Genomic DNA, 23,661 nt, shown 5'->3' on the forward strand with positions numbered 1-23,661 from the left:
ATTACTCACGTTGTCCATGAAATTGGGCTTGAAACCGTCTGGCTGCCGTCGCATGTCGTCCTGGTCACGGTGGCGCATCATCTCCTCCTCTCGTCTGCGTCTCTCCTCCTCATGTCTGTTTACACAAACACACGCACAAATACACATACTTGAAATGGGCTACATTCAATCTTTTTAAACATTAATATAGCAGCAATCAACTATTTCCTGTGTAAAGAGAGTGGAGTACTGGCATGATGAGCAGAGAATGAAGTCACACTCCCTCTGTGCTTATTGCAATTCAAGCTGGCCTGTACTTTTGTTAACAAAGCCATGTCTGCTATTGCGGCCATATGTCACATCCTGTGTGTTGTCTGTTGTTTCTGTATTGGTGCTTTTATTTTGATGTCTCAGAAGGAAGCAAACTGTGCCATGGATTCCGCATTTGTTTGTAGCGAGTTAGCACAGTGTTTTACCTCCCTCACTTGCACAGATGCACCCTTTGCTCAGCACTAATTATGCTAATTAGATTAACTCAAATTTGATGACAGATGCAGCAAATACAGTACTCTCAGCACACTGATAAAACACACTGTTGTTAAATCATTAAATAGCATTTTGCTTGTGTGTTTGGTTACATTAATCTAAACATTCCAGTGTTTCCCATACATTGACTAATCTGTGGCGGGGCGCCACAAAATAAAAATCGGCCGCCACAGATGAATATTCTATGTTTAATTTAATTTAATTTAATTTAATTTAAATATAAGGTCAAATCCTTGCATTGCCATTGAGCTGCGCTTTTTACTCACGCAGCCTTTCCTTGCCCCGCCCCGCTCTCTCTCGTAGCCCGCTGCCACTCCTCTGCATGTGCATTTAACAAAATATTCACGATTGTTGAAGGATTGTTGTTGCCACATAGAAGCATTGCATAGAAGACGTCTGGCTAAATTGCTATTAAATCCGCTTAGCATCGTGACCATGCTGCGCAAATTTGTTCAAAACTGCTGCATTAAAGTTAACTCTGCTAAGGTCTGATGACAACATAGTAGGCTACAGTGAAGAGACTAAACTAAGTTAAGTTATGAAATCAAGCAGTATCTCAAAGCTAACGTTAGAATATTGTTTGGATGTCGAATTTAGCATGCTAGCCTACTTACAGCTGCTTGTCAATTTCGTTGACAGGCTCATTTTATTGACTCTGACACTGAATGTTTGCAAAATCCCGATGTAAATGGAAAAGTGTTTTCCAAAACGTGCTTGTCCCAAGGAGAAGTACGAACCTTCATTTTAACTATGTAGAAAACGTCATGAATTGCATCCACACATCAGCAGCCTTTCAACTGTGTTACAATCGCAAGGGTTCCCTCAAACGTCTTAAAGTGACCCCCCCCACCCCCCAAACGTCTTAAAGTGACCCCCAGACCCCCCCCCCCCCCCGTTGTCAAAGTCAGCTACCGCCACAAATTGAATCCAATTCTGTGGGAAACACTGCATTCTCACTTCCTAAATGCTCCATGTTAGATCCAGATAGCTTATTTATAGCAAATGGGGTGAATTGGACACAACAGAGTTGTTTGGAAGAGCTACTTCCAAATTGAATGTGGGTCATTCCACGTCAATTCAAACAGGGCCCGCGCACTTAGGTCTCAAAAAATTCTGAAAAAATTACCAGGTGTACCTATGTTACCCAGGAGACACACTGTTTTGGCTGGGCTCTGTTTAAGCCTTCAGAAGACATATTTGTACTCAACATAGGCTCTTGATTTATTTTCTTGATTTATTAAGTAGAAACACTCTCACAAAAAACAATGAACAGAAAATAAATTCCTTCAGGGTCTGAACAGCAGACTACAAGTCTTAAAAATCATTTTGGTTCTCATTTTCAGAGCACCCAAACACCTTGTGGGAATATACAAAGATTTTTTAAATATTTTTTTCTTTATTCTCCATGATCTTTTCTTTTTAAAACACCAATTTGACTTGTCTTATGCAAATCTTTCTTTTTCACTTTCCACCCTGAACATGGGCAAAATGCACCATTGACATCAATATGTTTTGTATAGAGCTACCACAGGTTACTCTATACAACCACAGGTGGCAGTGTGGTGACTCTATATAAAACATATTGATGTCAATGGGGCATTTTGGTTCAGGGTGGAAAATAAAAAAGAAAGTCAAATTGGTGTTTTCAAAAAGAAGGGATCATGGAGAATAAAGAAAAAACATATTTAAAAAATATTTGTATATTCCCACAAGGTGTTTGGGTGCTCTGAAAATGATAACCAAAATTATTTTTCAGACTTGTGAGGTCTGCTGTTCAGATTTGGGTCGCCAGCACAATTTATGTTGTGTAATAGGCCTTACTTAAAGCATTTAGCCAGGAAAGCTATTCTATTAGGATCTAGTTTGTTAACTACAAGTCACGACCCTTTGTGCAATTTTGCATTTAGAATAGCTCTGAAACTGGGGGGGCAAACGCGTCGCAGAGGGACCTCGCAGTAGCAAAATGCAAGGGACACGAATCAGCCCTTTTGCACAAACATTAACGGACACCAGCTCTTCAACTTGACCGATTAAAATCTAGTTACCATGCTGTCAACTAAAGCAGACATCGATATACTGGACATGGCTATTCAATTTGCGTCATAGGCTGTAGACAGTTTCGATTGTAGCACTATTTAGTTAGAAAGTTAGGGTTAGGTATAGGATTAGGGTTAAAGGTTAAGATTAGGTTATAGGGTTAGGGTTCATGTGTCATGACCGTGTCATGTGTGTCATGTCACTCTTATGTCGATACTGTCAAGTAACTGTGTTCAAAGGTTGTGTTCTGAGTTCTGAGGTTGTGTGTTTGTAGAAAACTGAGCGAGAATTTTACAGCTTTGAAAATATTTAACATTGTTTCATGTGTAATTAAGATTGCAGAATTGTGGGAAACTGAGGAGTCAGTGCATCTCCAATCCCTGTAATAGTAGTGGTAATAGGCCAGACGTAGTAGGCGCCATTATGTATCTAGATATGGCACTGTAGAATGTTTGGGGGGGCATAGAAACCTGTGGCCTAAAATAATATTTGTGGTTGCATGTTAGATCTGAAGTGAAATGGGTCGCGATGGTCGGTCATTTTTAAAAAGTGGGTCCCCAGAAAAAAAGTTTGGGAAACCCTGAGCTAAATAATGACCGCTGTCAATGGCAACAGATTTTGATTCATTACTCAGCAAAAGGCACAACAAAGCGATAACAAATAAATGTGAAGAGACATATCGTGGAGTTTATTTTTTCATTTTGGCAAGTAGCCGTATAATAAGCAGGATAATGTATAGAACGCCGGTCATTATTGGGAAAACTAGATGTACCGCAGAGCGGTACAAAATATGACCGCCGCCCAGTCCAGCAAATTTTTTCCACAAAAATAAATCACGCTGAAAGGCCTATATGATTCTAACTGTCTCATCTTGCCTGTTCATAATTCTGAGAAATTCTTGAATTGTGTGCATGTGTGCATGTACATGTTTATGTTATGTGTGTGTGTGTGTGTGTGTGTGCTTGTGTGTGTGCCTGCGTATGTGCCTGTGCATGCAAGCGTACATATGTCTACTGTGTGAGTATGTGTCATACGTATGATTACTGTTGAGAGAAAGTGGAATAGAACATTATGTCCAATATTCCAATATATGGTTTAATGTTCTGCATTATGTCCAATATTCCAATATGTGGTTTAATGTTCTGCATTTCTCATTAGTAGGTCACTTTGATACTAAAAGTATGATTCTATGTAATGACTGTATGATATCTGTACTGTCCCTGTGTATATCTCTGTGTGACTGTGTTTAGAGATAAGCAGGAACATTATGACTTTGCAGTGTTTTACTGTTCTGCATGGCTGCGTCAGTAGCTATCTGCTCCGGATTGCCAGGCTGCCACTAATCAGGGTCTGATTCAGTGTAGTCCACGTGAGATGGGATGACCAACGCCATCTCCCGTCAGCCTGGAAGGATACTTAAACTCTAACTATTTCCTTGTCTAGTTAGAGCTGCTGATGGATCTTTAGGTGAAGTCATGCTGTCTCTCCCTTGATGCGCATCATTGTAAATAAACTCTGTTCCTGATTTTTCATACTATTGGTCTGACTGGCTCTCTATTAAATCTATGGTATCAAAATTACCATCAGTTTATGGAGGTTCTGCCGAGATTGATAAGGATTATATTGATCTATTGAATTAAGGATTGTTCTTTTTACCAAACTTACTGTGTGTTATCCCTCAGCCCGCTGGAAAGACGCGCTCTCGGTGAGTAGTACGTTTCGTTCCTTTAAAGTGCTATTATGACTGCCTAAGGGCAAAGGGGGATTGCGTTGAGTAGAGCTCCTGTCTTAAAAATAGACAGAATTGGGCCAAAGGCCGAAAGAAGGAACACATTGTGTGCGCACACGGTTGGGCTTACGGCAACGAATCTCCGGAGAGTTACAGATGTTTTGAGTACGGGTCTGGGCGAGAGATCACATTCACTGGGTTTGCTAAATTGGACAATCTGTCAAATTTTGAGACCAGTCACTTTACGGTAACCAATCAGGAACATGAGTTTATGAGTTTATGTCTCAACATGTACGTCTTTGTATGTTTCTGACCTACGGGTTATGTGTATGTGTGCTTTGCAATTGTCTGCTACTCTCTGATACTAACATGTCTGAGTGTCAACCTGTCTCTGCTTGAACTATTATTTGGCATAGTTTGTTCGGAGCTGCAAAGCTATTTGAATCTAAGAAAACTTCCGCCTCATCTGCGTTGTTAAGGGAAAGTTAACTCACTTGGCAGCTTTGTCTGTCTGTGGCATCCACACATGGTCAGCAGCATTAGTTGGGCCAAACTAAGATAAAGGTGGGGACGCCTATTCAAAACATGCCAGTGCTGCTAACATTGTGTGTCAGCCAATCAAATATACCACAAAATAATTAGAAGAAAGAATCCGTCTAAAAGTATAGGCTACTATGTTATGTGTTGCAACTAAAGACTGAGTTCGTTTTGTCTTTGTCTTCCCTCCTGTCAGTTGACACGAGGCCTGAGTGAGAGTGTGTGTGTGTTGGCCAGCTGATATGCATGAAGGTCACATATCTGTTACAGACTGTAACTGAGAATACACATAAGAAAGATGCATCTGACTGTTAATTGTTTTGAATTGTTCTTTTTTTTTGCTTCCTCTCAAGATAATTATTTTTGGGTTTTTGCTTGGGATTCAAACTTGTTTGATTTACTAAACTGAAGCCAAGATTTTGTTAAGTGTTTGAAGTCTAATTCCTTCTCTCCCGTTGAGTTGTTCCTTTTCACAAAGGTAAAGGATATTCTGTGGTCACCATTGAGGGCACTCTTGCTGGTACGGAAAACACTAACACACTTAACCATAAGGTACAGATCTTCTCTGACTTAGCTGTGTGTGTATGTGTGTGTGAATGGTTGTTATCTCTGCACTTGAAGGTCAGGGAGCCAGTGTAAAGAGAGAGAGATAGTGGAGAAGAGAAAAGACGTTTATTACACTTGAATTATGAAGTTAAAGATATTTTATATCTACGTTCGACCAATTTGAAGGCGTTGCTTGTCAGGAACTCTATTAAAATGACGCTTTGACGTTGATAGCATAACATATTAATTCAGTCAAGAGTTATTTCTCTTAAGAGTGGAACATGTTTTGTTTTGGTTTGTGTTTGGTCAACATGCCTTAATTATTTTATTTTGTTTGAATAATTTCTACCGTCCTAAGTGTTTTGTTTTTCCTTTGGAACAAAATGGAGGGGGGTGATCTTTCAGTCCTGGTTCTGGGGATGGGCCTCTGGAAACACCAGTAAGGGAGCTGAACACGCAGCAACGGGTAAACCAGAGACTTACAGCTAGACCAGGGCTGTTAGGTTGCTACAGCCCATCCTATCTTTTTTTTTTTTTCTTCCCCTGGTGATTCAGGCCCTAGCCCTAGAATAAGATATACTCAGAGAAGCCTGAGATTCTAATATATGAGAGATCTGCTCACAACAATAAGGTAACAAACCACCAACATTTGATTAAGTGACTGAGTAGTCACGCTTGAGTTATGTAGCCACTGAAGTATATAAGCACTCTTAGAATGTAAAACTCTTTGCTTCAACCAGCTGTGCTAGTTTGCAAATATTCAATATAATTGGATGATTTTGATCACTGGCTCCTGTCTCATCTTCTTGATTCCGAATTGATTTAACTAACAGAATTGCGAGAGGTCCCGGGATCCCAACATCTGGGGTCAGAACGAGCTTTCTGAGAAAACGTACACGGTGAGGTCTGGGACCTTGGATTTGGAATCCTGAAAGCCCTTGGTTGTCTGAGACAGCAAGGCGAGAGGGCTGATCTTCTGACCCCCGGTGACGGGATCCTATTGAAAGGGAATTCTCCTGAGACGTCGGAGCGAGAACCAGTGATCAACCAAAAGGCAAACGTTCGGTGAGTAAAATTAAATTAAAATAAAAAATCTCCGGAGGGAGTCGAGGTAGTAGTAGTCTTTGGATGAAAAGAAAACCAGAGCGAGCAGGCTCAGGGTTGACTCATCCTAAATAGAAAAACTACTAGGAGCGCTATTTGGTAGAAGTAGTCCTGAGATGAGATGAAACCCAAAGCGAAGAGGTTCAGGGATTCATCCTAAATAGAAAAACCTAGGTTTATTAGATCCTTTTGATATTTATAACGACCTCTACGTAGTGCTCATTGGTGAGGGAAATAACAGTTTTTCATGTTATTTGCGATGAACTAAAGTTTATATTTACAAGGTTAGCCTCAAATTACATTGATTTAATCAATGACTAAAATGTCATAGGGATCGCAATTTCCTACATCATCCTCCAGTGTTTTATATACATTTTGATATCTGATATCTCCACCTAGGAATATCTGTTTTAACTCAATTTAGTGAAGCTTTACAGGGAAAATTAAATGCTGTGTGCTGTGCTATAAAGAGTGTTGGATGCCTGGATCAAAGCATCAAGGCCATCCTTGCTCTCCCCAATCCTCTACAAGTCACAGGAGCACATATGCAAGGTGATGGGTATGTGAATTAAATCAGATTACATATTCCAGTTTTGGTTTAGATTTTCCAGTTGTAAATTTAATGAAGGCCCCATAGATAGTATGACCATTTTGCTTAAATGCAGGCTAATTGTTTCTCCAAGCTTCCTGATCCCCATGCTAATAGAACCTGACCCAAGTTATCCTGTTTCACGTGTAGGCCACAAACACTGGAAGCCATGCGGACGCTATGTTCCTGCTTCAAGGTAGACACAGATGTGTTTTGACTGTTGATTGGCTAGGTGTGTAGGCCTTGAGTCCTGCCAGGTCCTGCTTTGAGTGAGACCACCATACACTATGGTGAGTGACTGGCTGAATGGGCGACAGTGGAAGACAGACAGGCTCTGAAGGCAGAGAAGGTTCTGGATAAATGAGGGGCACAAGTGGCAGAACTTTTAGCTTGGACATATGTATTAAGCATTGCTCCACAATCTCATGCTTCTGGCAGTGACAACACTGACAAGAGTTGAAGCATATCAGTTAAATTCATACTTGGGGGCCAGTTTAGCAAAGTTGTAATCTTACCAACAGCAGTGAATTTATCAAATTGTTGATGCTATGACGCACTTAGCTCTAGGACACAGTGTTGTAGGCGACAACATTTTAGCTAAGGGAATAATCTTGCAGCCTTGCTGCAGATCATAAGGGGGAGTCTGATTAAGAGTAATCTGATAACATAGACAGCTAGCTCTTGCAGTGTATCAAGTTATGACTAAAGATAGCTTTTTCTTTCATGGAGGATGAGAGGTTGTTGATGTTCACTTCACTATTCTGGTTATTAACAACACACCCACTGCAGTTGTTATATTGGTATTATTATTTTTTCTCATCATTGACATGAAAAAGGTTTTACAACTGTTTTACAAACTATGCAAACCAGTGTCAAGATAATATGGTATGATGACATACATACTAGACCATATTGTTTACAATTATTTATGATACAGCAATGCAATAAAATAAAACACAACTTTTCATTTGTTTCAGACGTTCAGAATATGTTCAGAATAAAGTGCTAACCAAGTTCTTTTAAACATGTCTTTAGGCCTGCTTTAAACAATGTGGAAAAAGGTTAAGATAATTTAGCTTTGCTGTATGATAAACAATTATTGATATGAGGCACACACACAAAAAAAGTATCTATCAAAAGTATCAAAAGAAAATTATGATCATGTGAATTTATATTTCATTGCTAATTACTAGTTTGGTGACAGACCATAGCAGTATTGCAATTGAAATATTTTTAATAATGTAGCTGAAACTTAGGAAGCACTACTGGGGCCTTGGGCCCAGATATGTATATCTATGTGTTTTGTTTCAGGGGCAATCAGTGATCAAAAAAGGGGAGCCTTACAGACTCTACTTTTTTCTGAAAAGGTGGTACACCAATGGGATTATCCCAACTTGATATAGAAATGATATAGATGAGTTTCTGAAGTTTAGAGGGATTGACCAAATATATTCTTTTGATTTACTGTGGTTGTTATTGTACACCAATCATGTGTAGCTATTTTTCATGACTAGTTAAATCATGTATCTAGTCATGTATCTGCTTATTTGGATCTGACTAACTTTAATGAAACAAGTGTATAATCATTTATATTTTGTGCATTTTCCCAGTGACATTATTTGATTAAATGTTCCAGCCATAAAGGCTGAAAAAGGGGGACTGAGAGAAAGTGGAATAGAACATTATGTCCAATATTCCAATATATGGTTTAATGTTCTGCATTATGTCCAATATTCCAATATGTGGTTTAATGTTCTGCATTTCTCATTAGTAGGTCACTTTGATACTAAAAGTATGATTCTATGTAATGACTGTATGATATCTGTACTGTCCCTGTGTATATCTCTGTGTGACTGTGTTTAGAGATAAGCAGGAACATTATGACTTTGCAGTGTTTTACTGTTCTGCATGGCTGCGTCAGTAGCTATCTGCTCCGGATTGCCAGGCTGCCACTAATCAGGGTCTGATTCAGTGTAGTCCACGTGAGATGGGATGACCAACGCCATCTCCCGTCAGCCTGGAAGGATACTTAAACTCTAACTATTTCCTTGTCTAGTTAGAGCAGCTGATGGATCTTTAGGTGAAGTCATGCTGTCTCTCCCATGATGCGCATCATTGTAAATAAACTCTGTTCCTGATTTTTCATACTATTGGTCTGACTGGCTCTCTATTAAATCTATGGTATCAAAATTACCATCACTGTGAATGTATGTGTGTGTGTATATATATGTGTGCACATGAAATGGGTTAACATGACCCCTGGAGGCAAACATACGGAAAAAAATGTTCATCCTAGTCCCTACAGTTCTCAAGATATTCACAGAGAACTGTGTCTGCCCTACCCTCCTTTCGGGGGGTCCAGTCCAGCGGGGGGGCTACAGATCAAAACGAAAAATGACGGTTCCATGCTATCCATGTGGGGTTACATGCCCACCAAGTTTTGTGTACCCCGGTCTTTCAGTGTCCCGGGAATCCTTGTTGGTGTACGTCACTAAATGTACACATTATTTTATTGTAAGGCCCCCCATGAACGAAAGTACACAAAACTTGGCATGCATTCGGAGGGTGTCATAATGATCCTACACTTTTAATTTCGTGCAGTTTTGACCTTGTCAGCCAGAGATATTGTGATGAAAACACCTAATTTTTTGCTTTTTAATTTTTAACTAGGTGGCGCTATACATGAAATAAGTGGTAATGGGATGGGTTGACATGCCCCCTTAAGACCAACATACATAAAAAAGGTGGACCTCCTAGGCCCTACGGTTCTCGAGATATTCACAGAAAACTGTCTCCGGCCACCTACAGGCCAGTTGGTGTATAGTAACATAAATGAATTTATTGTGTGGCCCCCCATGAACGGAATTCCACGAAACTTGGCGTGCATACAGAGGGTGTCATAATGATCCTACACTTCCAATTTCGTGCAGGTTTGACTATGTTAGGTCACAGATACCTGCGATTACAACACCTCATTTTTACTTTTTTGTGTTTAACTAGGTGGCGCTATACATGAAATGAGTGGTTATGGAATGGGTTGACATGGCCCCTTGAGATCAACATACAAAAAAAATGGTCCTCCTAAACCTTACGGTTCTCGAGATATTCACAGAAAACTGTGTCTGCCCTACCCTCCTATCGGGGGTGCAGTCCAGCGGGGGGGCTACAGATCAAAACGAAAAACGATGGTTCCATGCTATCCATATGGGGTTACATGCCCACCAAGTTTCGTCTACCCCGGTCTTTCAGTGTCCCGGGAATCATTGACGGAAATTTGGACATGCGAAAAAGAAAAAGAAAAAAAAAAAAAAGAAAAAATTCTGACTAAACCTACATGACTGCCGCTTCGCTGCGCGGCGGTCATAATAAGTCCCTTGAGGGCAAATCAAGACCCCTTCCACTGGCGCATCGGGGTCTGGTTCGCCCTGTCGGGACTTATTTTCCCAATAATGACCGGCGTTCTATACATTATCCCTTACATACTAATCAGAGGTATCTGTCTATTTTCATTCCATAAATATATTGTTTTTATGAACGTTAGTGGCATGCGCTATCAAGAGCTTCCCATTACTGTGCCATGGGCTACTGTATGGTACTACTGTATGGCTACGTTGTGGTAGGTCTGTCAACAATATCGCAAAAACCATGGGTACAATTTTCGCAAAACTTGGTTGAAAGGTGGAGCAGACCCAACTCAAAGGGAAGTTCAAAGTATTTTCCATAGTAGCCTAGCCTATTTTTTTCCTCAACTATAGCGAAAGAAAAACTTGGAGTAGAGGTCTCTCCGAGTGTCCTTTTAGTGAAAGTCAAATTTGTGCGTAGGCTACTGCCGAGGTCATTCATTTCTTCACATCCCTTACAACATAAATAAATGCATTAATAGTCTAGTGAAGTTAGAAATGAGCCAGTGTATAAGCCTCTTGGAAATCATGTTACATTAAATATTACCCATTACCACCCCCCCCCCCAAACACACACACACACACACACACACCAACACCCCTTCTACACACACACACCATTTCATCATCCCCCTCTCACACCCCCCCATTACTCCCCCCCCCCCCACACACACACACACACAATAATTACTACTTTTAAATTATTCTTCAAAGTTGAACTGGCTCGAGCAAAATCATTTCATTACTTATAATTCCTTTTATGAGTATGTGAAAATATATACATAGATAGATAGATACTTTATTGATCCCCAAGGGGAACTTGAACTTGGTGATTCATTTAAAAAAGAGGCAAAATGTATCACTGGTAGATAACAAAGGTAAATTGCATTATAGCAATTTTGTAAATGATTAAAGTGAATCGCAGACTATATAATAACCAAAAAGTAAAAGTAACGGAAGGATTAATTGCACCCGGGTGTTTTTAGTGGAATGGAGGCATTTTTTTTTACCCAAACCTAAAAACAGGAAATGCGTGCTATCCAACATGGCAGACCATTTTGAGAAACGGTAGGGGATAGCCTACCTAGGTCCTAAGTTATCCTAACAAGTTATGATTTTTACAACAAGCTTACTGATGGAAAAGTGACGTTTAATTTCCATAAACTTTGTTCAGTGAATGCATAACACAGTCAGTTTGTAAGCGAAATCAAGAATTATGATCTTTCAGTTTGTTTACCTTTACCTAGCAACCAAAGCTTATTGTCATTCAACTTTTCAGCAGTTTCAATATGTTCAGAATGAGGCGTAGTGTAGCGGAGAGATTATCAGGATATGGCTCTGGGATCTGGGAACTCGGTGAGTTGCACAGTTTTGAAAACGAACGTTAAGGGTTGTTTTAGGACATGTTTGAGTAGCCTACTACAGTATGCCCATTGCCAGCCACCCTGAGAAGTCAAAGGCGATTCAAAACGAGTCAGAAAAGTCGAGACAGGACCAATCGTCAAAATGTCGGTGTCCACCACTCTAGTTCATCCAAAACAAACCAGAAAAGGGCCTTAAAGTGCTAAAAACCGGAATTTTCCTTTAAGGAAGATCACATTTTCATTTGGAACTAAAGTTTTGTTTGAACTGTCTGATTAACTTTGTCGTCACTGACTGATGGAGCATTGAGCTCTGGAGGACAATTGTTTGATAAGAAGTTTTTGTGTTGTTTAACAAGATCAGGATTTCTTCTGTATTTTGAGGAATTATAAATGAGTGCTGACAATGAACTTGGCCATGTGCCACAATGTTCACCAAATTTGCAATGACAAATAAAAGCAACAAGCACTTATATGTGGGCATAACTTCAGTCAAACTATAGCCTACAGAGAACCAAATCATTGGCTATAGCCGAAATGGCTGAAATGAGACAGCCGCAGATGGAAGAGACTAGCTTATAGGCCTCCTGTATGATCGAATCAACAGGACGTTGGTGCAATATGGGCTCTGTTTTTTCAGAATAACAGGCTGTTGGACCAAACTATTGAGACTTCAGAATAAAGGGATGTCGGAACAATAGTCCCCCTCCCCACACCCAGCGCCATTTGTTTCGAACTCTAAATGTTTGTGTCATTTGTCCATTGTGCGTGTGGAGCTGTACCTCATCTCAATTTGCTTGCGCTTCTGAAGCTCCTGGTTCCTCAGCTCCTCCAAACGTCTGAGTTCTTCCTGTCGCCTCATGAGATCTGTAGGTCAAAAGTCACACAGACAGAGAGAAATAGATAGATGTTGCATTCACATGGAGTACACAAGCAGGTGCAAGGTGAACATAAAAACTTTTTAGACAGATTTTTCCTCTATGTAAGTTTCAGAGTGCCCACTACTGTCAAATTCCCTGACTTTTCCTTCACTAAAAACCTGCATTTCCACAATCTGTAATGAACAGAAAAAATACCTTTATTTCACTCTAAGTTAAAGTTAGCACTGCTGAAACACAGTGCATAATTATGATCACATACCTCATCATAGCACTCATACACCCTGCATGGAAAATATTGCTTTTGACGATTGATAGATTTAGACATGCATGACATGACCCAAATATGATCAAAACCCCTGACTTTTGATATCATATTCCCTGAAATTTCTAGCCTGGGAAAAACCCAGACATATTTCCGGCAAATTCGAGATTCGCTCTGAAAGTCCGTCTGGCCAAGAACCCATTCTAGCCCATTTCCAATTTTCCTAGATCTAGGCACCAATCGGAACCCTTGAGGCGGGCTTTACACGATGACGATAGAGGACCCTGTTGAAGAAGCCGGGGTTTTTTTTTTTAAAAAACAACATCAACGATGGCTGTGCCGCTTGTTTGAAGCTGCGATCACGTTGGTTTAAGACAGGGAGTTAGAAGTTTCGCAACTGCTTCCTTATGTTGGAATATGCAACATTGTACAAACATGTAAGGGATACCTTTGTGATATCTGCAACAGTGGTAGGCTACTGAAAACCGTTTGATATTCTGTTCATTTATAGGCCTACAGTAGCTGGACACTTTGCCGACAGAAAACACATACTTTTGAAATGGTGTGCTATGCGAGCGTAACTCGAATACTACACTTAAATGTTTGCCTTGAAACAATTCCGGCATAATTGCTTTGAACGTTTTAGTCTTTCGTCCCCCATTCCTGCGTGCTTTATATGTCCCGGTCAGCCAGAAAGGACGTTTGAAACAAAATGCTCGTTTGAACGTGAACGGTTTTGTTCAGAGCTGAAAATGCAATTGTGTTTGACAGATTGTGTAGTGACAAAATATTAGCTTTCAGTGTGGTACTATGTCTTTGTAAATTAGCCTACGTTTAATTAAAAAGTGGTTAATTCTTCCTGCTTCTCCCTACAACCAGACAGTGTTGCAAATTGTGTGTTTCCGTCACTCTGTCTCTTTCGTTGCTCTGATTGTTTTTTGGCCTCTCCTATTGCGTCCGAGGCAATTTGATCGGCGTCCGTTTGGGAACGCCCTTTGGAAATGGGCTGTGAACGAACCTTCCCCAGACCCACTCTCAGTTACGACTGAGAAGGGTCTGGTTTCAACCGGGCTATGACATTTCATCTTCATGGTTCGTGGAATCTTCACTTGACTGAAAGGAGGTCAATTTAAAGCAATGATGGGCCACTTTGATGTCTGTACGGTTGCATTAATTTGATATTTTCTATACTCAAATGCATTTTTAATATTGCTTCTATCAGAGACTTTCTAATGAGGAGACACAGCACTCAAAAAATCCTTCATAGAAATGCATGGGGTTAGTTTGCCGTCGTCTACACAAACCCACCCCTTCCTTGGCAAAACGTCGACATGTGAATACATTGAGCCAATCATATGTTGTGTTGTGAAGACATCTTCCCAATCATTTGTTGTGAACTCGCTGCTGGAGCAAGATTGGTGTCGTTAAGCCCTGCGCACGCACATTTCTGCTGAATAGGATGCCCGATGAGTGCCCAAAAAGCGTTGCTACATGGCCGCCCAGTGGAGGGACTTGCCTAAAAGGACTTTGCTTCTATTCACCAATGAACTTGAAATAAACTAAAAAATATTTCACAATAAACCTTTTTCCCACTGTAATGGGTAATAGTGACTTGTAAAAAGGCTCTGTTGTTAGTGTATCTTTACCAGGGTTCCCACTCTAAGTCAAATGTAAAATTCCATGACTTTTCCATGACAAAAATCTTGAATTTCCATGACCAATCGGGAAATTTAAAAAGTGGGCATTGAAAAAACAGGTAAGGCCACTGGCGCCTTAATGCAGGGGCTTACCTGGGCTTCAGCCCAGGGGCCTCGACCAATGAGGGGCCTCCTAATAATAATAATGATAATCAATAATACTAAACGGCGTGTCCGTATTCGCGGCATCATTAGCCTACTCTGGAGCTAGCCTAAATAATTGAGCACATCGTACTGCTCCATAGATATATATGGTACTGCTCTTACATCCATGCAGAGGCCCCCTTTGTCTTCTCCAATTCTAAAGTGTAACAAAATGTAACAAAACGTAATAAATCCCAACGGGTGTAGAGGAGAGGCTGAAACTGACTGACAAACTTATCATACAAACTCTGGAGATAACGTGGGATTGAAGCAACGATAAACGAATGACGTGGATTCCTGTAACTGTCCATGACAACAGAAGGCATAGCAGGTAAATATCGTAGCAAATAGCCTGGAAATGAAACGGCTTTAAAAACATGTATTTCACTTGTCTCATTGGAGTGAACGCAGAACATGGGCTGTGGCGCAAAGACATGAATTAGTGATCTGCATCTCCGTTCACCAACAGCTAAGTTTGTGCTAACCCATTCGCACATATAATAGTCTATGTTATGTTTTCTCCCTTGTTAACGTGAGATATGTCTCCATGTAGTGTAGTGATAATGCATAAGGTAGCAGCCATGTTCACGTCACATGAGCCAGCTTGTTATAGGCTAAAAGTATTTCTGTCCCTCCCAAACTGCGTTAAACTGGTGTGTTAAGTAGACAGAATTAAAAAAAAAAAACTCCTGGGGAACCCCCCGACACGACAAACACGCACTTTTGAAAAGCTTTTAAACGTCCATATGTGTAGCCTATACCCATCTTTTAACTTAGCCTACAACATGTTGTAAAAGTTCAACGCTTGTTTTCGTGCAGTAGGCTAGCCTTTTTGATAAGCGATGTCATGGGTAGGCTGACGTGATTCGAGGGCATTCTGTTCCTGTTTATGTAAAGGTTTTACATAGGCTGAATAATAGGCTGCATATTATTAACCAAAAGCGCACGCTATGTGTCGGGTCAGATCGCGTGCCGGGTATCATTTAATCATAGCCTAATTAATATTTGCGGATGGGGGGGGGCCTTAAAAAACATATAGCCCAGGGGCCTCGGGTGGTATTAAGGGGCCCCTGGGTAAGGCTAACTACAACCACTCAATCAAGTAGCAATGGAAAAAGCTAGTAGCTCAATAAACACCAATGCTGCGTGTAATATTTGTATTAATGTATTTTTGCAAGTCAAAAAACTCCTACAACAAAATCCCTTCATATTCCATGACTTTGCCCCCCCAAAGATATAATTCCCTGATGTTCCATGTCTGGAATACATTTTATTAAAATGCTGATGATATTCCTGAAATTCCATGACCCGTAGGAATGGTGCTTTACTTTGAGGTCGGCTTTGACAGCGGCTCTAGCAGCTCCAATGTACAGTAGCCTACTTTTAGTTAACTTCGTGCATGGTGTTGTAGTGGTGACTTAAGTTGAAATCTTTCACAGCTGATTTCGTTTCTAAACATAGCCTTCTAAACACATAAGTTGACTTTGAATTCTGTGATAAGATCAGCTGTTTCCCACATTGTCTGAAATGTACGATTCTGAGGTTTTTTTTATAAACCACTCTTTGTATCTCTTCCTCGTTGGCTGTAGTGAAGAAAGCTCGATTCCGCTGGATTTTTTATATAGGAAGCGTCCCTATCGGTGGATCGTATCATTACAATAAGGATTCAGTTCAGATGTGGCAAAAACTATGTAAAACGAACATTTTAATGACATTTCAAAATTGATCCGCGGGCCGCACTGAGTGAGGTGCAGTTGCCCATCCCTGATTTAAAGCATCTCGTCTGTGCACTTGAGTGCACTTTGTACAGTCAACAAGGGCCGCTGCTTTTGTAAACACTTAGACCTACCCTGCCTCATCATCATAAGCTGATGCTCATGCTTGGCTGCCTCCATCTCTGTCTCCAGTTTCTCCCGAGCCTCACGGATGTTCCTGTCCACCTGGTCCCGTTGCTGCTTTTCCATCTCGTCCAGGGCCTTCCAGCGTGACGAGTACTCAAACTCAAAGGTGCCGGGCTGAGCAAAACGCGGAGTCTGCTCTCTCTCCCTGCAAGGTGAAGGACCAAGTAAGGTTAGGTTGTTGTTTGCATCAGACAGAAAACAGTCAAGGCAAAGGAGTTTTAAAATCCCGCACCAGACTCTCTACCCAGGGTGGTCAGTAATTCAGCACCATGGCCCCTAAGCTCTGGAATTCCTTCCCTAAACCCCTCCTTGACTGCCCCACCTTTCCTTTCTTCAAAGCTCATCTTAATACCTTTCTGTATCATTAACACTTTTTCCTTTTCCACCACTGCAACTGCAAAGTCAGACACACATAGCATAGGAGCACCACGAGGGACTGTGCAGTTCCCTTTTCTCTTCACACCTCAGACTTCCAGAAGAACTCTGAGTCATGTCACCTGCAGGGTCAGCTACCTCTCTGGTGTGTTTTGTTTGTCCATTATCAAAATATATTGTATGTTGTTTTGATCAAAAGCGTCTACTAAGAAAATTCAACATAAACATCAGCATTTAACAAATGTGACATCATGCACAATCGCTGACTGGCCTTTATCCAATTTCGTAAACACCAGTATATTGCCATTCAGCCCAAAATACCAGGATATGAATTTTGGTCCTTATCGCCCAACCCTAATTCATTCATGTCAACTCTTTCCATAAAGCATATGAAAAGGGAATAGGGATGAGCAAAGCTTGAGAACCTACTTGTGATACTGGGCTGACTTCTGCAACAGCTTCTCAGGAAGGCCATCTTCTTCATCAAATTGTTCCGTCAACTCCACAACTACGGGCCGAGGTGACCTGGAGTTATTGCGGTAAAGATATTACAGTATAAAGATTACTGTCTGGCTTTGACCCAGGAGCTTATGTGGAGACCTATAAAAGCTCTTTATATAAGATTGCAACAATTATTCTTAAATCAAAACAAAATCAGGGGATGGCTAATCCAATGACACAGCAAGATAGGGGGCAGCCGTGGCCTACTGGTTAGGGCTTGTAACCAAAGGGTTGCCGGTTCGATCCCCGACCAGTAGGAAAAATGTGGGCGGGGGAAGTGGTTGAGCACTGCTCTCCCATGCCCACATCCACGGCTGAAGTGCCCTTGAGCAAGGCACCTAACCCCTCACTGCTCCCCAAGGGCCGCTGTAGCAGGCAGCTCACTGTTCCGGGTTAGTGTGTGCTTCACCTCACTGTGTGTTCACTGTGTGCTGTGTGTTTCACTAATTTACGGATTGGGATAAATGCAGAGACCAAATTTCCCTCACAGGATCAATAACAGGTATTTATGCTTACACTTACTTAATGATTAGGCTTGGGTATCGAATATCGAGTATTGGTTGGAACCGGGACTATCTTTGCGATTTTCCCGGAATCGTTCAAAAGTTTAAATTTCGATTCCTAGTTTCGATTCCCAGTCCGCCGACCTGAAGAAGAAACGGCTGAACACCAACGAAGAAGCGCATAGTTCATAGAATTAAAATTCATGAAGAAGGTCAGACTATTTCATTCAGAAAGCAGGGTTCCCGCGGATCCTTAAATAGTCTTAAATAGCCTACAACTGAATTTTCGAAAGAGAGGTATTAAATGTGCGTATGGGACCGCCAACGAGTGCAAGAGAGCGAGTGATGTCTCAATCCAGTTTCGTGTATTTAAAACACAATTTTATAAGTGACTAAGCTATTAGGCTACGGGAAGAAGTGTAGTGGTTGCAGAGTGAAGATGTTTTTCACGGGTGTGGTTAAAGGAGTGAAAACAGTAATAATACAGTAGGCCTATGTACAAAATAATATGCCTGACGTTTTCGTGGTGTAGCTGAGGCCAGAGAGATATAGGCTACAGGTAGCCTACGTGGAATGAGGAAGCCTACGGTAGAATGAGCAAGAGAAAGAAAGAGCGATAGGTTGGCCATACGTTCGAATTTAGGCCGGACATATGGATTTTAAAAGCCCTGTCCGGCGTCCGGCGCAGCCTCAAGCCGGACGCTCATTTGCTCTCCTTTTTGGAGTTGCGCTTGGCATCTAAAATCGTTGCTCGGACGCAGCATCGTTTCACAAACTATATGGTCGCGAAGACTGCTGGTCAAATTATGTGCAGTGCTTCGCAATCAGGAGGAAATACTGTAAGTTGATCTGTTTGCATCTTTCCAGCGTGTGTTGCTGGCCTAGCCTAGGGAAGAAAATATCTGTCTAAGTTATAATAGCCTACCTGTAATATCTGCCAGCAGCTTGCTTGCCAGCGTTTCCCAGTAGGCTAGGCCTACTTCGCAAAAGTTGTGAACTATAACCGCATATTTTTTGAATGTCGGCGACTGGCTACATAAAAAAAAAACGTGTGTTCATAATACGTGCGTGCTTGAGATGAAATCAGCGGTTTTCAGCAGGATCATGCGAGGAGGACCTGTCTCTTAATTAATTTAAAACAAGTCAATGGTTTTACAATGTTTCAGTCAAGCTTTGGTTGGTTTAGATACAAGTGGTATGCAAAATGTAAAGTAGTGGATTAACTTTAATTTGCTGTGCTGCATATTGGACAATAGATGCACATAGTAAATTATATAAAGTAGGCTTATTAAAATATGTAAATAGCTTAGTCTAACTTTGAAAAAAATATTGAAGGGAATCCAGTCCAGTGCACATGTCTTTGGCAAGTAGCCTAGGCTACTACAGACACAGGTGAAGAACAGTCAGCCTCAGCAGTAAGCAAAACCAAATATGTACAACCAGCTTCAAAAGCAAGCAGCCCAGACCCTAAAATTGGGCATTTATAGCTTTGAAGGTAATTCACACACAATTATTTTTCTTTCGCCAAAATATATTTGGTAACTTCTGTAGACATCCAAAATGGGGTGGGGGTTAAAATTAGTAGGAAAAAAAAAACTATTGCATAAACAGTCATATATATCCTTTTGCCGTGCAGTCTTAAGTTTCATTTAGATGTCTTGAAAAGGTCTTAAAAGTCTTTAAATTTGCACTTGGAAAATGTACCCTGAGAAAGACCGTTGGTTAGCTAGCTCATTTAAAATATCCTAAACTTTTTTTGACCCAGCCTCTTAAAAAAATCGGAATCGAAAATCGCTAGGAACCGGAATCGAAATAAGAAATCGGAATTGGAATCGGAATCGTTCAAATTCAAACGATACCCAACCCTATTAATGATGATGTTTTTTGGGAACATAACACCATTATAAAAGGAGAAAATTGCTATGCTGTATTTCACCTGAGGGGGCGCTAAAATCTATTGTTTATTGTAAATGTTTATTTTGGTGTTCCCAAAACACCTGTAACAACATGCATTTATTCTGTGAATGGGACTTGGTATAATATTGGTACTTCACACATTAAAACACTAGGTCTAATTCAAAACTCTTTTCCTCAGTGGTTCCATGTTGGTGTAATGAGTTGCCCAGTGCTCTCCGTTCCTGTGGTAGTTTTAGGTCGTTTAACCCTTTCGTGCCCGTGCCGAACATTCCATTTTTGGTGCTGGATGACCTCCTCACACAAAAAACCTTATTTCTTGAGTATAATACATACCATCAATGGGATATACATACCATTGTAATCAGAAGGATCAGTTCTATGAAATTATGTAAAATACATATGGTAATGTTGATATAGTAATGAACAGTATTTGAAAATCCTCTCCAAATGTATATCCGGAATTTGTCAAAATTTAATTTCATTCACATAAAAATGAATTTTCATCATATTTCTCTACAAGATAGAGAAAAATATAGAGTGTATGAAATGTTCAGCAAGTTGCGGGCTATTTAACACAAAAAACTGTATTGGAATATCATTAACCTTTCAAAAGTTATGATATTTTTAGTGATCAGTGTAAAAAAATGCAGGAAACGGGATTTAGAATGTTGACAGAATTCACATTCACTTTCTCACCAACAACATAAAAGTATGCATAAAAACTAATAATCAAGTCAGAAACAATGGTTTAGATGTATTTGGTCTATAAGAATAAACCATTTATTTGTATTTAAGCAAATGCTACAGTCAATAAGAATGACATTTAAAAAAAACATACTGTACCTTACCAGTAATACAGGAAGTAAGTATACTGTATTCATTGAAGACCATTTCGGAAAAGAGACATAAAATACATTTGATTCAACAAATACAACTTCCTTATATAAATCAGTATAATATGAAAATTATATACATATATAAAATGTATTATTATTCATGAAAAGCTAGGAATACAATCAACATCACTCAAAACTCAATGTGTTCTAAACATTTGAAAGTGGATTACATACTTAGAACAAGCCTGTGGAGAATAAACACATACACACATATACACACAAACTCATACCCACACACACACACACACTTACAGAGGAGGATAGGGAAAGGTGGGGTGGGGAACCTGAAGGTTGAACACAGAAGAGCTATGACTCATTACTAAACGCATCCCTTTTTGCAGAATGCCAAATCTGACAGCAATTTGTTTATAAATAAAACAAATTCGCCTACCGTTACACTCCAGGGCCATACAAGCTACTTTAGTTTTATTATGTACGTTGTTTTATAACAAGCTCCTGCTGTACAGGAATATGTACTTGATGGGAAGACGACAGAGTAGTAGTTGGAGCAGCTGAAGGTGAGGCTGAAATTTCAACGGAAATGCCTACCAGCTGTTGTGATAGATTTCCTCCAAATTCTTTCTGGTTGTAGCTACCAAACCTAGGTTCAACACCAGATTCTGCATTGCATTGTCAAACTTGAAATAACAAGAAGCTACTGACAACGGCAATGTCAATGGAGAAAAAGTGCTTTCTGGTATTCTGCGTTTTTTGGAGTACACAATATGTATTCATCATTTGGTCAATGTCCCCTGATCCCTGCCAAGACTTGGTTCCCCAGTAGCAATGGATATTAGGGAGGGAAGTGAACCCCATGTAAATTATCAATCCCAGAAACCTGTGAAACTCTTCTGGGGTCTTTGTCCCATGCCCCTGCACTGTTTGCATATGATGGCCTACTAAGCACAAGCTCCCATTCCCTCCGGTAAAACCACATATGCCTGGGACAACAATGTGAGTAAAAAAGAACATAACAAGTCTATTTCACACAGTTTTTTAGTCTGCACCATCCTACGCATGGCACATAAATCTATACCTTCTTCCTCCATCCCCTCATGGTCTTCAGCATTGTGAGCGCAAGCTCATGAGCAGTCAGCTACCTCTTCAGGCTTGCGAGAAGGTCTGTGTAGGTCTTGTCATCCTCCATCTGAAACAAGAGCGAAATCATACAAATACCTTTTATTAATGTAAAAAATAAAATGACAAAACTACAGATTTGTGCATGTATGCACACAAAAGAAGAGGTAGCCTAAACTATTGAAGCATCCCCAGAATATACTCGAAATATTTCTAAGTAGGCCTATGAAAAGTCATTGTATTACACATGGGTTTAGCTACCCTAAATCTGATTGCCTGGCTGGCATCAAGATAAAGACCGATTACATTTCACCTAGTAACAAACTGCTGAAATGCAATAATGACATTTCTGACAGAATATGTGATTTCACATCATGTTTTCTATAACTAAATATTGAGGAGTTGTGCTTCATCTATTTCAAGTCATGCCATCTTAGAAAATGTTGAGACAAGCACGTCTGATGTTTGTCATTTAGAAGTTAGCAAGCTAAAATAGTTCACTACAGACTGCACTACAGATAACAACCGGAGGAAAGGCAATAAGTTAATTACATTTCTGACAGAATATGTGATTTTACATCTTATTTTCTACAACTAACGTTACATATTGAGAGGAGTAAAAATATCGCTCAACTTATTTCATGTAAGAGAACGCAACTTAGAAACGCGGCGCCCATTGATTTATTCAGCTTTGGTTTGCTATACTGTCTTGCCAATATAAGGCTTACCTAACAAGCAAATTGGTACTAGATAACAAACTTACCTACAGGTTATATACTAACAGGTTTTTAAATGAAACTGTCAAATGAAAATAACTGACATCAAAAGCAAACGATAATATTGCAAGCAGTTCAGAATTATACAGTTAGCTAAAGTTACGTGACGATGCACTAGCCCCCCGCTAAGCCATAATGTTGACGCTGATGAGAAAGCATATTACTGTCAAATAACATGATTTAAGGACTTCAAATTAAGATAAACCATAACTAGAACCGATGTAAAAACAATATTACCTCAGTTTATCCAGCTTTGTGGTTTCCAGTCGAGGCAAACTCCAACTTAAGTGCAGGTGGCATCCGGCTGTCCACGTGAAATGCACTGACTCAAGTGAAAATATTTTTTCAAGACTCATCTTCAAGTATCCAAAACATTTCGCGCCATAAACCCCTTAACCAATCATATCAAATTGAAGCTTATGTTGTCAGCATTACGGGGAAGATTTCAGAAATAAAATCAGTCATTGGACAGCTGAGATATTAGATGATTGGTCATCGTTAAAATTTTAACGAAATTAGAATGGTCGGGCTTGTAAGGGTTAAGAGGGGTCTAAAGACATTCCAGTTCAACATGCACGTAGTTCTTTAAGCGCTTCTTATGCATTATGGTTTGTATAATATTGTTTTATTTATATTAGGCTGTTGATTAATTTGACATTATTGTTTATTATTAATATTCTCCTTAATGTAATCTTACCATGTCATTGTTTATATATTATTGATTGAATGGACATTATTGTTTATTATTGCTTTTTTCCCTTATTTTCATTGCTTTTTATTAGGCTATTGATTGAATTGACATTGTTGTTTATTATTGCTATTCTCCTTATTATAGTTTGACCAACATTCTAATCTGTTCCCTGTTAAAATTTTAAATATGATGTTTTTGTGTTTTTGTGTCG

General features: G+C 40.0%; 1 protein-coding gene across 4 annotated transcripts in view; it reads right to left on the reverse strand.

Moving 5' to 3' along the window:
* pspc1 (paraspeckle component 1) overlaps positions 1-23,661 on the reverse strand; it is a 90,142-nt gene that overhangs the window by 55,163 nt on the left and 11,318 nt on the right. For all 4 annotated transcript variants that reach the window (XR_012990964.1, XM_076303765.1, XM_076303764.1 and 1 more), the window contains exons 3-6: positions 17,519-17,614; positions 16,663-16,859; positions 12,612-12,696; positions 10-115 (exon numbers count right to left, since the gene is read on the reverse strand). Coding sequence is in view for 3 of the 4 variants with exons in the window: in XM_076303765.1 (XP_076159880.1) it covers positions 10-115; positions 12,612-12,696; positions 16,663-16,859; positions 17,519-17,614 (484 nt within the window). In the remaining variant the exon portion in view is untranslated. The remainder of the gene's footprint in view (positions 1-9; positions 116-12,611; positions 12,697-16,662; positions 16,860-17,518; positions 17,615-23,661) is intronic.

This window comes from Alosa pseudoharengus, unplaced genomic scaffold, assembly GCF_046254945.1.
Source record: "Alosa pseudoharengus isolate Yale_2024_CS ecotype anadromous, Long Island Sound unplaced genomic scaffold, YU_APseudo_1.1 YU_APseudo_1.1_scf_24, whole genome shotgun sequence".
Lineage (NCBI taxonomy): Eukaryota > Metazoa > Chordata > Actinopteri > Clupeiformes > Clupeidae > Alosa > Alosa pseudoharengus.